Source organism: Tamandua tetradactyla, chromosome 23 (genome assembly GCF_023851605.1).
Source record: "Tamandua tetradactyla isolate mTamTet1 chromosome 23, mTamTet1.pri, whole genome shotgun sequence".
Taxonomy (NCBI): domain Eukaryota; kingdom Metazoa; phylum Chordata; class Mammalia; order Pilosa; family Myrmecophagidae; genus Tamandua; species Tamandua tetradactyla.
The window spans coordinates 7,419,192-7,433,258 of NC_135349.1; the positions used below are offsets into that span (position 1 = coordinate 7,419,192).

The 14,067-nt window shown below is 49.9% G+C and overlaps 1 protein-coding gene across 2 annotated transcripts; it reads right to left on the minus strand.

The window, feature by feature from the left end:
- Nucleotides 1-1,856: 1,856 nt before the first annotated feature.
- PDAP1 (PDGFA associated protein 1) lies at nt 1,857-14,056 on the minus strand. Of its 2 annotated transcripts, none has more exons than XM_077140633.1 (6): nt 13,876-14,056; nt 11,053-11,144; nt 9,561-9,668; nt 6,654-6,775; nt 3,880-4,031; nt 1,857-2,056 (listed from the first exon to the last, which is right to left on the minus strand). In XM_077140633.1, the coding sequence occupies exons 1-6, from the start codon at nt 13,886-13,888 to the stop codon at nt 2,043-2,045; spliced, it is 501 nt and encodes a 166-aa protein (XP_076996748.1). In that variant the 5' UTR covers nt 13,889-14,056; the 3' UTR covers nt 1,857-2,042. The 2 variants fall into 2 exon arrangements, with proteins under 2 accessions (XP_076996748.1, XP_076996746.1); XM_077140631.1 differs by lacking the exon at nt 1,857-2,056 and adding an exon at nt 2,490-2,724 and having other exon boundaries at nt 13,876-14,054.
- Between the last annotated feature and the right edge of the window lie 11 nt (nt 14,057-14,067).

The following is a 14,067-nucleotide window of genomic DNA, read 5'->3' on the forward strand; positions in this document are numbered from 1 at the left end:
ATCACCGAGAGGGACACCAGTCTTGGCTTAAAAGCAACAGGCCCACAATCACTTGTTTCCCCTAAGAAGGAAGACATTACATGGCACCGTGTGGATGGGGTTGGCTCCTCCAAGGGTGGCTGGCAGGAAGCCTGGTCAGGAGAGGGACCCTGACTAGTGCCACTCAGCTGCTTGGCAAGAAACATGAGGATGACTGACAGGGTTCTGCTGGACGTTGAGGGCACAGTCACTGCCCTCAGGAAGCTTGCAGTCTGGTGGAGGAGATGGGCGATGACAATTCAGTACAGAGAAAGCTAGGCGGTCCTAGGACAAGAGGGGTAGAGGCCCCAGGCAGGGAATGGCATGCACAAAGGGCTATGGACAAGAGGAACACCTTTGTGGTGCTGCAGAATGAGGATGAAAAGGAGGGGAGGCTGGAAAGAGCCAAAGGGCCCAGCTCTGGAGGCCCTTGGAGCCCTTGGAGCCCTTGGAGCCTTTGGCATCATGGGCAGCCAGGGAGGTCCATGAGGTTGCTGCTGCTGTGGAGGTGCAAGATGCTGGACCAGGGGACTGGGGTGGAGACAAGGAGCTCAGTTAATGAAAGTGGATGATGGGGGCCACAGTTGGAGGACTCCTAATACAAGTTACCATAACCCCACCTTGGGAAAGACGGCTTGTTATCCCCATTTTAGAAAGGCAATGCCAGAGAAAGAAATTACTTCTCCAAGTCCCTTACCAGAAAGGGCAGAGCCAAGATGCAAACTCAGGTATGACTCGGAGCCCCGGTGGGGGCAGCCTGCTGAGACACTGGCCAGGAGCCCGGGGTTTTGGCTGAACCACTGAAGAAATGCCTGCAGCCCTTAGGAACTCTGTTGGCACATCACCCAAGTATTGTAAGTGAGGTGTGCAAGACCACGCTGCTAGGCCTGCAGATGCCTGGCAAGTCCTTGCTGCCTCTTCATGCCAGCCACTCACAGGGACCTCTGGCTTCTAGCAGTGCTACATCTCTTCACTGCCCTGTGGCTCCAGTTCTAATGGCTGGCAGCCTTGTAGAGCCCGCAACAGGATGCTGTGTCAGTGAATCTTGCCAAATCAATCACATTCTGGCATCTTCCTCCATGTTATCAGAGAACCTCACTTTCATGGCCACGGATGCGAACCTGGGCAGCTGCTCCATGACCCCAGGGAAGTAAGAGGCGATGTGTCAAAATGCTTGAAGTAACTCCTGCTCCCCAGGCCAGTATCAGAGGCTTTCCAAGGCAAGTGAGGATTTGTGAGCAGTCAGAGCGATGCTGGCAGCTGTGGTCCCCTCCTGTGGCTCCTGACCACAAACGTGGTCAAGCCCAGGGTGGTGCAGCAGAGAACACTGGGAGTCAGGGCTCGATTCCACCTCTGCCACTAAATCACTTTGCCTGACCTTGGGCCAAACCTGCCTGCATGGCCCCAATTACTCATCTGTCAGATACACACAGTGACATCTCACAAACGATGAAATTGTTCATGAAGAGTGTGCCTACTCATGGCAGGATGTGGGGGTTGGGCAGGAGCTGCAGCATTCTCTCCATTTTTAAGGTTTAAAAATGAGGTGCTGCCTCTTAGACCTCTGGTAGGCAGTGCTGGTTATCAGCTATTAGGATATTTCCTCCCAGCACTGAAAGCACCTAGAGGACAGCTAAGGGAGGCCTGACTGCTTCAGCCTGGGTAACCCTGCTGCGTTTCCAGCTATGATGACTGGGGTCCAGGTCACTGTCTCCTCTGGCTATGATGACTGGGGTCCAGGTCACTGTCTCCTCTGGCTGTCACCTGACAAATGGCCTGCCTGAGAGTGATACCATGCCCTGCTGGCATGAAGGCCAAAAGACAGTCACAAGACAAAATTATGATAATGTCAAGTTTAATCTGCCAAATATACAAGTTGGATTTGTGGAGCATGTCTTGCCTGGGTGCTGCACGTAAACGGAGGTTTCTCAAAATGGTAGATGGGAAAGGTTAAAAATGGGCCATGGGGCGGACAATGGTGGTGCAGTGGCAGAGTTCTTGCCTGCCATGCTGGAGACCCGGGTTCAATTCCCGGTGCCTGCCCAAGTAAAAAAAAAATAAAATAAATTAAAAAAAAGGCCCTGGCCAGGAAGGTGGCAAAGGACAGGGATGGGTGGAGAGGAAGCCGCAGTCAGAGGAGACAAGCCAGGGCTGAGCCTTGACCCTCAGAGATCAGGAGCATGGGCCCCCAGAGGCAGCCCCTGTCATGAGTGAGCAACACAGGTGAGCACCCAGGCAACACAGACTGAGGCTGGTTGTCACAAACTGATCAGCAGCACCCGTGGCACAACCACCCACTAACGTGCAATTCACCAACAAATAGAAGCTCTCCTTATCCCACCTCCCAGGCACCCCCAATAAGGGCTCTGAATTCTAAAAACAGCAAAAACATTCAAATGGTTACATATGAAATGCTTTCCTGCATTTTCTGTCTCAAAGATAGCAGCTGCCCCTCCCCCCCAACCCCCCCACCCACCATCCCCCAAACAATTTCTGTGCCAAGATGAAGACAAGGCCCCAGGCCACTGGGGCTCCTGGCTTGAGGGGCTGCTGCAGTAGCGCCAGGGCACGGGGTGGTGTGAGAGCCAGCAGAGGTCCTGGCAGCACAGCCCAGGGCCGGGTATCTCCTCTCCCCAAGGCCAGGTGTTTACTTGTTCAGGGAGAGCGATTGCATTCGTCTTCCTGATAAAGTCGCATCATCCTTTGCTGAGGGATGGAAGGGAAGGTAGGAGGGTTAAAACAGAACAGAACCACTCCTCCTCCACACATACCCACACCCTAGACTCATAGAACTTGAGGTCTGAAAGGCCTCAGAACAGGCTTTGTGCACCTGGCTCAGCTATAGGTGAGAAAAGAGACCTGGCAGGGGCCTGACATTGTCCCCAAGGGATAGGATTTGTGCTGAGCCCCAGTGGCCCTGAAATTCCCAATGTGTGGGAATGTCTGTCCCTCGACGAAGGCCTAAATGTCTACTGGACAGACAGACATACTGATTAGCCCACCTCCCAGGCAGATCCCGTAATTCAACCTCTCTACATGGGAACTAAAGTCTAAATTAGCAACAATTATCAAATGACTACACATGAGATAAGTCCTTCCCTGCTTGGGGGTGGTGACGCAGCTGCAGAATGAGAAGTGTGATAACCATGGGCACCCGAGGTGGGTGAACACAGCCCCAGTTTCCTCAGGACCCAAGGAGGAAGCAGGTCAGTGGGATTTAAGGACACCCACAGTCCCACATGCAGAAAGGTGTCCAAGAGGCCAGGAGATGAAGAGTCATGAGTTGATCACTCCTACAAACCGTGCCCACAGACAACCTGGGCCAGACTTCATCCAAGTCTATTCTGTGGTATCTAGTCCCTGCCCACCCCAGTCTCCCAAGCCCCCTGGGATGGATAGTGAGGACTTAGGCAGCTCTCCTGGTCTCACCAGTCACCAAAGACCTTAGTGGGACCTTCTAGCCTCAAAGGTCTATACAAGATGCCTAGACCCAAGGCCTCCCTGTGCTGGGGCTGGGGGTCTTCCAGGGCAGAAACTATCCTGATACTGTGTACAGTGCTCCGCTGAGGTTCACAGCTGCAGTGGCTCCATCACACTGCCATGCCCAGGAGGAGATGGGCATTCCTGCCCACCCAGCAGATGAGGAAGTCGAAGGAAGGTGCACTCTGGCTGAACTTACCTGAGCAATCCGACCAGGCATGTGTCACTCCTCACACCCACCCATTTTACAGGCAAGGATACTGAAGTTCAGGTCCAGGTGGCACAGAAGCAGAGTCAGTAAGGAACTTCAAACCCTGTGCCATCCCGGCAGCCATCTCTCCTACCCATTGCTGTCCCTGCAACTTGAAATACAGGACTCACCTTTCCTCTCCTCCTCTTTCTTCCTGGCAGCCTCCTCTCGCTGTTTCCGGATGATTGCCAGCCGGGCAAGGTCGGCCTTGGCCTGCTCTGTCTTCCCAGCTAAATGCATCTTCATGTAACGTTCTTTTGCTTTCTGCTTCTCAATTTCTTCTCTGTTTGGATAAAACAGTGTCACAGAGCACATCTTTCCCACCGTTGCTAGCTGAACTGGATGTGGGAGTCAGAATAAAGGCCAAGTACTTAGGCTTAGGGCCAAAGTGGAGGAGGGCACCGGCTGGCTCTGTGTGCCCTCGCCAAACAAGCAGAAGGAACAATCCCAGGCTGTGCTGACATGCCAAAAGGATGAGGCCCCACCCTTTTGGCATGGGGCCTTAGCATCTGAGTGAACAATGCTACCTGGGGCTGGGAGAGAGAGGGAGGCAGTGTTTGTTTGACACTGTTATGTACCCCAGAAAAGCCATGTTCTCTTAACCCTAATCCAATCTTGTGGGGCAGACCTATTGTTTAGGTGTGACCTTTTGATGAGGTTGTTTCCATGGAAATGTGATCCACCCACTTGTGGGGCATTACCTCTGATGAGATTATTTCCATGGAGCTTTGGCCCCTGACCATTCAAGGTAGATCTTGATTTATTTACTGGAGCCCTTAAAAGAGCTCACGGATAGAGAAAGAGTTCAAGAGATAACATAGGGTGGGCCACGGTGGCTCAACAGGCAGAGTTCTCATCTGCCATGCCGGAGACCAGGGTTCGAGTCCCGGTGCCTGCCCAAGCAAAAAAAAAAAAAGAGATAACATAGAGTGGATGCCTAGACACAGACATTTGGAGATACTTGGAGAGCCAACACAGAAAGCCATTGGAATCAGAAGCCAAAAGCAACCCAACTCAGGAGTAAGGGACCAGCCACATGCCTTCCCAGCTGACAAAGAAACCTGGACATGATGGCCTTTCTTGAGTGAAGGTATTCTCTTGTTGATTCCTTAATTTGGACATCCGTGGCCTTAGAATTGAAACGTAATAAATGCCCTTTGTAAAAGCAAATCCATTTCTGGTATATTGCATTCCAGTAGCTTTAGCAAAACAAAACAGGCAGGCAGCCGGAGAGCTGCATGACTAGGACGTGGGGTCCACAAGAGAAAGCAGGACCACAAGCAAGTGATCTGGATGTCCAGAGATGACCAGGAGAAGAAAGGCACTAGAAGCCACATTCTATAAAGAATGGAGAAAGGAGAGGCCCCAGTGATACCAGGGAATGGAATGATGACCATGAATAGGAAACAGACACTTAATCTCTGGTCAACCCATCACAGCTCATTCTCAGAGGAGCTCAGAGGTGCCAGGGGCTGCCTCTCAAGGGGTATAGTAATAAAGGCCAGATTCCCACTGGGCAAACCATTAGACAGAGGAAGTGGTGAGGCTCTTCATATTCCCCTTTGAAGATCCTTCCAAGGCTGAGATTTGGAATTGCTGTGGGTGCCCTTCAAAGTGTGAGACAGGAGAGTCGGAACTGGATGGCGTTCCTGAAGAAAGGGTCCCTTCTAGACAGGGTTCCGGAAGAGCTAAGTGTTGGAGGAGGGGAGGGGCCTTGCCTGGCAGGAAACTGAGGAGGGGAAGGGCTTTGTCCTCACAGAGGCCTTCACAGTTCACAGTCCACAGGGCTGGGAAGCAACAAGAAAGAAGACACGTGGGCCTAGGTGGTGGAGGAACAGACCATGGCCTGGAGCGAGTTGAATGAACAGATGTCCCACCTTGGAGGCTCTGGATATCAGCCCAGCAGATCGCACCCGGGCAAGGAGGACATAGAGTCAGCAGCCTCTGCACCTTTTTGGAGCTCCAAGTCCAGGAGGCCATGGAGGCATGTGCAATGATGAGCATCCTCACATGCTCGGCATGGTGCTCGCCCCGTACAGTTATCACCTCTGCAGCCCCAAAGGGCTGGGCTATCAGTGGGATCCCCTTTTTACTGGGGAGGACAATGAAACCCAGAAAGAGTAACAACTTGTCCAAGTGGTACAGCTGCTAAGCAGCAGAGCTTGGGCAGGCCGAAGAGCCCTCCTGCTTGAGGAAGGCAGCAACAGCCCAGGGTGTTGGGTTTCTGGGGAATTGATCCTGAGAAGGAAGCTCTTAGAGGAGATGGAGTCCTTCCCTATCATAGCTCAAGCCTGTGGGCGTTTCAAAGTCAGAGCCCTCAGCTGTCACAGGCAGCTGGGTCAGCATGTTTGGAGGTGGATTTAAGTATACAGAAGCGGCTTTCCCCAGGACCTCCATCCCCTCATAAAGCCTCTGACCATCAGAAGTCAGGGCACATCTTGTTGAGGAATGACTGAGTGGCAGGCACTTTGGTGCTCAACCTCCTCCTCACACAGCCTATAGGAAGGTACCTGCAGGCTGTTTCCCCACAAGAGGGCTGGGGGCAAGCAGGGACCTCCCCAAACTATACCAGGCTACTTTCAGCATGGCACAGGCTCCAAATCCACCCCCTACCAAACCCTACGGCCATGATATGAGGCACATCAGGAGTGGTCAGATTGGGCTGGATGAAGGAAATCTCCCTGAACTAGAAGTGCTCTGAAGGCCTTAGGGAAACTCACCATCTTCCTGAGCCATTCAATTACTGCATGTGCAACATCTTAATTTTCTAATTTTCCCTCATCACGTTTTTGTTCTACTGGTAAAATATATATATATATATGTATTTTTGGAGAAGCTACTGTCAGGAATAAGATGAAACAGAAATAAACATCACAGCTGAACCCCACCACCTGGCAGACATTACCGTTCTCTCCTCGAAAGCTCCTTCGGCCCGTCCAGATCCAGTTGCGTGACCTTTTTGGTTGTCTGTACTACCCGGTTGGGGTTCTCGATGTCGATGAGCCCTTCCACACCTTTGCGCTTTTGCTAGGATAGAGAAAGAAGCTGGCCGTTGGAGAAGCTGAGGTCCCACAGGGCCCCTGGAAGCTATATCCACCAGCCCCCTACCAGCCCACCTGGATGGGAACAAACTCCCACTCCACCCCCAGCCACAGGCAGCTTGGTCAAGTCTTATAGTGGGGACAGCACTCAAAGAGTGTCTCCACTAGCCTGGGAGGTGCAGGAAGAGTGAGAGCACTGAATGTGATGAAAGTCTGCCCGAGGCCATACCCCAGCAGTTTCCAAAGTGACAGATGGCAGCTCAGAGCTAAACAACTTGCCCAAGATGGGATGGGAATCCAAGTCCAATTTACAAGCTGTCGGCCCCAAGCACTATTTTCCTGGTCTCAAGTACAGCTTCCCATGGAATCCCAGGCTGGTTTTTCCTGCAGTGCTGGATCCCCAGGATAGGTTAGGCCAAGGATGTGTTTTTTCATAAACAAAATCAATTCCTACCCAATCTCAATTGATGGGCGGCAGATGATATTTGGGAATGAGACATCAGGTTATTTAGTCTATGGGTTGGGTGCTAGCCAAGAACCTGGAGCCTGCACCTTCTGCCTTCTTGGGGCGGGCGGGTTGGGGGCGGGTGGTTCAGGAAGAACTGAAAACACAGGCTGATGTAGCAGGTTTGGTCAAAGTTCCAAGCCCGGCTGATCCCAGCTTTAAGTAACCTGGTGCCTTCCAAATGCCAATCTACAGAGCTCCACATGCTCATATCCAATCCAGCCAGACCCTCATGCCTTCCCTAGGAAACCTAAAGGATATAGCAGACATATTAAGTCTAAAACAGAACTCAAGACCCACCCCCTCCCCTCAGGTACTAGGTACCTCCTTGATTTCCCTCTTTCCCTCAGACCCTATGCCCAACCCTCAGCAAGCCCAAACAAACCTATCCCTAAAATCTGGCTTGAGTCTGTCCATTCTTCCCCACTGCTATCATCACCATCCTAGTGCAAACCACTATTTCTGATCTGGATGACTGCTGCCACTCCCAGCTTCCACCTCAATACCTACCACTCATTCTCACAGAGAAGCCCAAACAATATTTAAAAAACAAATTGGGTCAGGGGAAAAGAAATGAAACAAAATAAGGTTTCAGTGGCTAAGAGATTTCAAATAGAATCAAGAAGTCATTCTGAAAGTTGCTCTTATTCAAGTTTCAGCCAGATATTGCAAACTGCCATAGTATACCATGCCCCAACCAACAATATTCCTGAAAACCCTAAATACCCTGGGCTCTAGCTAAGACTCCACAAAAGTTTTACTTATTAAATTTATTTTCTCAGAAACTTAAAATCTCCAGGCTATTTCTATCCCAGATAAATCCTGAAACCCAGAGGTACCGGTCTTTCTAAGAACATTAGCCAGTTTCATTTCTCTACCCCATAGTGTCAACAATCCCTCTTCAGCATGAAGTTAGAATGGTTACTGCCCAAATACCTCTGAAGACTGAGAGACTGATCAAATGAGAGGGAGAAGCTGTGACATAGAAGTCAGGATTTGACAAGTGATTAAAAATACTGAATCACCATTATGGATGCTTCTTTCTGTTTGTAGTCTGTTGGAACCTCCAGAAGGAAATACCTGAAATTGTTGAACTGCAACCCAGTAGCCTTGATCTTTGACAGTGATTGTGTAACTATACAGCTTTTATCTTTTGACTATGATTGTCAAAACCTTGTGAGTGATACTCCCTTTACTCAGTCTATGGTTAGATGAGTAGCAAAATAAAGACCTGCATGAAAAAAAAAGTAGAATACAGGGTACCTAGAGATAGACAGAAGTTAGAGAAGGTGAAAAGTTACCTAATATGTACAAAATCGTTAACAAGTTTGAACTTGAATGTTTGGGAATGGATAGATGTGATGGGAGCTCATGCTCAGGGTTATAAGAAGTAGTAACATAGTGTAGGTGAATTTGATTGAAAGTAGTTGAGTTCTTGAATGAACCACTACAAATATTAAAAAAAAAAAGAGGAGCATATGGGAAAAAACATAGCTATGGCAAACGGACTATAGTTAACAGTAATATTTTAACATTCTTCCATCAACAGTAAAAAAATGTAGTACGGGAGAGAAAGGGTATGGGATTTGGGTTTTACTATTTTTTTAATCTTATTTCTTTCTGGAGTAATGAAAATGTTCTAAAAGCTGGATGTATGTATAATTATGTAATCAAACTGTGAGCTAGTAATTGTATACTTTGGATCGTTGGTGTGGTGTGTGAATATACCGCTATAAAACTGAAAAGAAAACAAAAAAACAAATTGGATCATCTCTCTCTCCTGCTACAAGGCCTCCAGGAGTTTCTCACTATGCTCTACACTAAAACCCAAACCTCTTCCACAGCCACCCCTCCCAACCTCTACTCCTCCATCCCGAATCATTCTACTCCTTATCAACAGAGCCATGGCCTACCAGCCCCCGCCTGCCTCATCCAAGGTTCTTCCCACTCCCGGGCCTTCACACTGGTTAACGTGGCTGCCTTCAATGCTCTGCACACTGATTTTCAAGTGGCTGGCTCTGTCTTGTCTTTCAGATCTCAGCTTAAAAGCCAACTTCTCACCACAGCCTCTTCCAAGTACCCTCTACCACAACCCATTTTATTTGCAATTTCATCACTACTTGAAATGAGCTTTCCCCATTAGATTGTAGACCCTTCAGAGCAAGGCCTCCTCTGCACCTACTATGGGTAGTGGGAATAAACAAGCACTCGAGAGACATTTGTTGAAGAAAGAGTCCAGGCTCCAGGCTCCCATCCGACTCCGTACCTGGTAGTCATCATCCTCCTCCTCACTTTCATCTGAGTCTAGAGATTTCTTCTCCTTTTTGGGGTCACCTGAAGCCCCATCTCCACCCTCTTCTTGCTCCTCTTCTTCCTATTTCAGAAACGGACAACCTGCAGAATCAAAAATGCAAAACAAACCCCCAAGGTTGTGACCCCCACTACTACCCCCAGAGTGTGCGCCTTGAGAAAATGAGCCCCTGGAAGGTTGGAACCAGGTCTGACAAGGGTCCTACTCTGCGACTCTGGGCCTGAGATGGGGGACCTGGTCAGAGGCAGCCTACTCACTCAGCTCAACGGCCTGAAGGTCATTATCACAGCCCAACAAGACTTCACACAGCCACAGACAGCCCTACTCTCCTTCCCTGACCAGGCACCTTGGGTGGCCTGAGAGGCAGCAGGACCCTGCCTTGGGGCTGACCACCAGAGGCCTGCTCTGCTTCTCTACCTCTTGTGTGCAGCTGTCAACATGTATTCCTGGGTATCTTCCATCCTTTCCACTCTCGGGCAGTGGCAGGACAGCCACTCAGATCTGCCCACACAGGAGCCCTGCCACACTGGTTTCCCAGGATGAGAATCTGGCACACTATCCTCCACCCCCCCCCCCCAAATCCCTTACAAAAACCTATGTCTTTCCCCTGTCTTTACTATCTCTGTTCATCTCTCCTTCCTCCCTCTCATTCCACCTGAAGGTCTTGCTCAGCTGTCACCTCCTCAAGGCCCTCCCCAGACCCCCCAGCTAGATGTGGCTCCTCCCTTCTCTGGGTTCCTAGGGCACTTCATAGCTGTGCCACTCATCTGGCTCTGACTATGCCACCTTGTGCCTTCACCCAAGCATGGATTTGATGGTGTGGTAGGGGAACTGAATACCAACCATGATGGAAACAGTCTAGTTCCTAACAATGGACTGGATAAAATGCTGAGAGAACCGAGTAGAGAGGACTACGAAGTCAGCTTGGGCTGGTAGGGGTAGGGGGTGGAAGGATCAGTGAAATTCACAAGGAAATGATGTTGAGCAAGATCTCAAGGAATGGATAGTACTTTGCCTGCAGGAGGTGTGAAAAGACATGGCAAAGTGTTGTGCTAGAGTCTGGCAAGTAGTCCTGTATGACTGGAGATGAGTGGGGGATGCTGAGAGTTTGTGTTGCTGGCAGAGGGTGAGCCCCCAGCAGGCAGGGACTGTGCTCTTTCCTCTGTGTACCCAGGCAGAGCACAGGACCAAGAAAGAACAGGGACTTACCACGGCAATCTCTGCCAAGTGAATTCTTTCTAACTGAATCCATCAGAGGATGCCCCCTACACCCACAACTGACACTGGCTATCTGGTTCTAGAACCTGGTTCACTCTACTCAGCTATTCCCCACCAAGGTACTGGCTTCCTCCTGAGGACCGGTAGCCCTTGCCTGATCACTCTGGGAATCATAGAGGCAGGGCATCATCCTGGGCCACTGGCCTGGCCTGGACAGGCATGTACTCACCCTGGCCTTCTGCTTTTCAGCCTGGAGCTGTGCATCAATCTCCTCAGGACTTGTGTACTGTCTGGCCCGGCCTTTGTGGCCTCCCTTTCTCCCTGTACAAGGATTGGCAGTTTAGGAAGGTGAGAGGGAGTGGCCTGACCCCCAGAAGGCTGGGTCCTGTTTGTGGTGCTCTCATCACAGAGGCTGCAGAGACCTCACCAAGCACCACCCAACACCTGCCCCTCCCCACCCTGATGTGGTCAAAGGTCGCAAGAGGAAACAATGGGTGGCCATCCTGATGCCCCACTAAATCATATATTAACAAGACCTGAAGGGAAGAGATGGAGAAGAGGGCACACAGAATGACTAGCTAAATGCTCGGCTCCTTTAGAATCCAAATATAGGGGACCCAGTGACAATTAGGAGACCACGTGACATTTATACTAATATTTCCATAGTACTTTTTATGTACAACATTCTGTCACAGCTATGAGCTCACTGATCCTCAGTACAAACTCACAATTATAGCACGTCCTGTTTTATAGATGAGGAGGAGCTAAGAACACAAATTTTGGAGTCAGACCTGTTGGTTCAAACCTCAGCTCTAACACATAACCAGCTTTGTGATCCTGATCAGATCACTAAACTTCTCAGCGTCTCCACTTCCTCCTTTGTGTCCCTACCTCACAGGTATGTCATCAAGATGGCTGAGTTAACAGTGCCTGGAACTGGATAGCAGTACAAAATTATCTGCTATAAATATTACTTTTCTCTCTAATATATCATTTGATGGGGGAAAAAACACCAACAACATTAGCCAATTTGCTGCAGTTATTAGAGAAAACAATAAACCTGATTACAGTCTAAAAACTAAAAACACAACTGGCAATAAAGGTTCATATAAAAGAAACATTTTTACAGTCTGACTCTCTTGAGCGAAGACACTAGACTGACCCCTGCCAAGGCAATCAGTGAGCTTTAGAGCAGGGTGGTAGAGACCTCAATCGCCCATTGGGGATTTCTCCTGAAGCTGAGGTCCACCTGATTTTCAGAGAGTCCCTTGTCATGAGCAGAGAATCTGTAATTAGCCTGAACTGCTCAGGACTCCAAGGGCAGTAGCAGTTACTGGCCTCCTCTGCCTTCCTAGACAGCAGCTGCAGAGTTGTGATTGGGCTATTACAGAACACACCACCCATTTTTAATGACTATCTGGGCTCCCAGGGGCATCTCAGCCTATGCTCATGAGAGTCCTATTATGAGAGATCAAGCTTCCCATTAAAGAAAAACATCACTCTCTCTCACCTTCTTAATAGTCCAGGCACTAGTAACAACTCAATACTGGTTACTATGGTCTCTCATTGTACAAACTTGGATACGTGATACTGACCTTAGCTCACTCTACAGTAAATTTTAAAGGCTCTTCAAGCCTTTAAAATGCTTGGCAGCATAATGGAAACAGGAGTTGTTTCTTTGTTCTTGGGGAATTTTATACTTTTTTTTTTCTTTTCAAAAAAAAGTCAGGTTTTCTTGTGCTTTTCAAACAAATTAACAAATGCAAAGAAATGTAAACCTTAAACCTGCTCACAAAGCTCTCCACAAACAAAAGACCAAGTCATTTAACCATGAATTCATATTTAAGATATTCTCACTATAACCTCCATCCTTGGCCCAAAGTCCCCATTGAGTAGGACACTGGAGCCAGAATTCTAGAGCTGAAAGGGCTCAAGAAGGACCACCACACACACACACACACACACCCTTTTTTTTTTATAGACAAGGAGATTCAAGAGTACAGAGGAGACATGGGTCCTCCAGTCAGAGTAAATTAGTAGCGCACTAGGTTTAAACAGTCTCAGCTCTTCTCACTATCTAGAAAAGCAGAGAATCTAGGAGTCATTTAGGTTTGAAAAAGCTCCAGGTAGAATTTCTCATGGGCCGAGTAAGTTTAAACCAACATGACACATGAGCTACCACTATTAACTGGGCATCTGTTTCGTGCCAGGAGCTAGCCATTTAAGACCTCCCTCTCGGTGTTCCAGATGGGAAAAACTTGTTCAAGGCCGCAGAATTAGGCAGTGACATAGCTGGGATTCACACTTGGGTTAAGTGATTCTAAGGAGGCTGGGAGACGGCCTGTAATGTACTGGAAAGCCTTTTGTCCTTTACCTTCTTGGCTAAGGAAAAGCCTTACAAATCACAATAGTTAATGCTTACTGGGCACTAAACGACGGCCACGCACTGTTCTGGGAACTCCATCAGCTAGTTTAAGCCTCGCATGAATGCTATTAAATAAGAACAATTATTACTCCCACTTGCCAACGAGAAATCTGAGACACAGAGATGTTAAGCGACTGACTCAAAAGCACACACCGAGCCACTACCAGATAAGGGAGTCATAGCCAGGTTTGCCGGACGCAAGAGCATTGTGCTAAATTTCACTAGATAAAGGCCGGAGCGCAAGAGGGCCCACGTCGTACGCGCGAGGCAGGCGGGCCCGGCCACAAGTATGGAACGCGGTGACTCAGTCTCCGGCAAGCCGCGAGTGGGGAGGAAACTCCAGACCCCCAGGACCGCAGAACCGCGCCCCAGACCCGGCCTCCGGCGCCAGCAAGAACTCAGGACCTCTAGGTCTCTTTAGACGCCCCAGGGAATGGCTCTAAACCACCGCGGTCCTCAGTTTTCCCATCGAGACAATTGGGCGTAGAAGCCCAGGCCTGGCCCACAGTCGGCGCGAAGGTCCTCCATCTGCGCCACTCTCCGAGACACCTGCGGGCTAAAGAGACAGCAGGAGCGGTACCAGGGTCGCCATTCGAAGCCTGAGGGCCACGCACGCCCGTCCCTCACCTCCTTTAGGCATCGCGGCTCCGGCGGCTGCTGCGGCGGCGCCTCGAACTGACACAGGAACCGGAAATTCCTCAGGCTCTATTCCTTCCGCCCGGCCCAGGCCTCTCCGCGCGCCGCCGCCGCCGCCGCCGCGAGGACCTGGGACCTCAGAGAGGCCAGCGCCCGAAGGCGGACTGTCCCGTGCGCCGCCTG

Excerpts from the sequence above, each read along its gene's own strand:
- PDAP1 (XM_077140631.1), bottom strand. Across the intron at positions 6,776-9,560 it reads AGGAGGATGATGACTACCAG|CAAAAGCGCAAAGGTGTGGA; the intron begins GTACGGAGTCGG and ends TCTCTATCCTAG. Across the intron at positions 4,032-6,653 it reads GAGCTTTCGAGGAGAGAACG|AGAAGAAATTGAGAAGCAGA; the intron begins GTAATGTCTGCC and ends TTATCCAAACAG.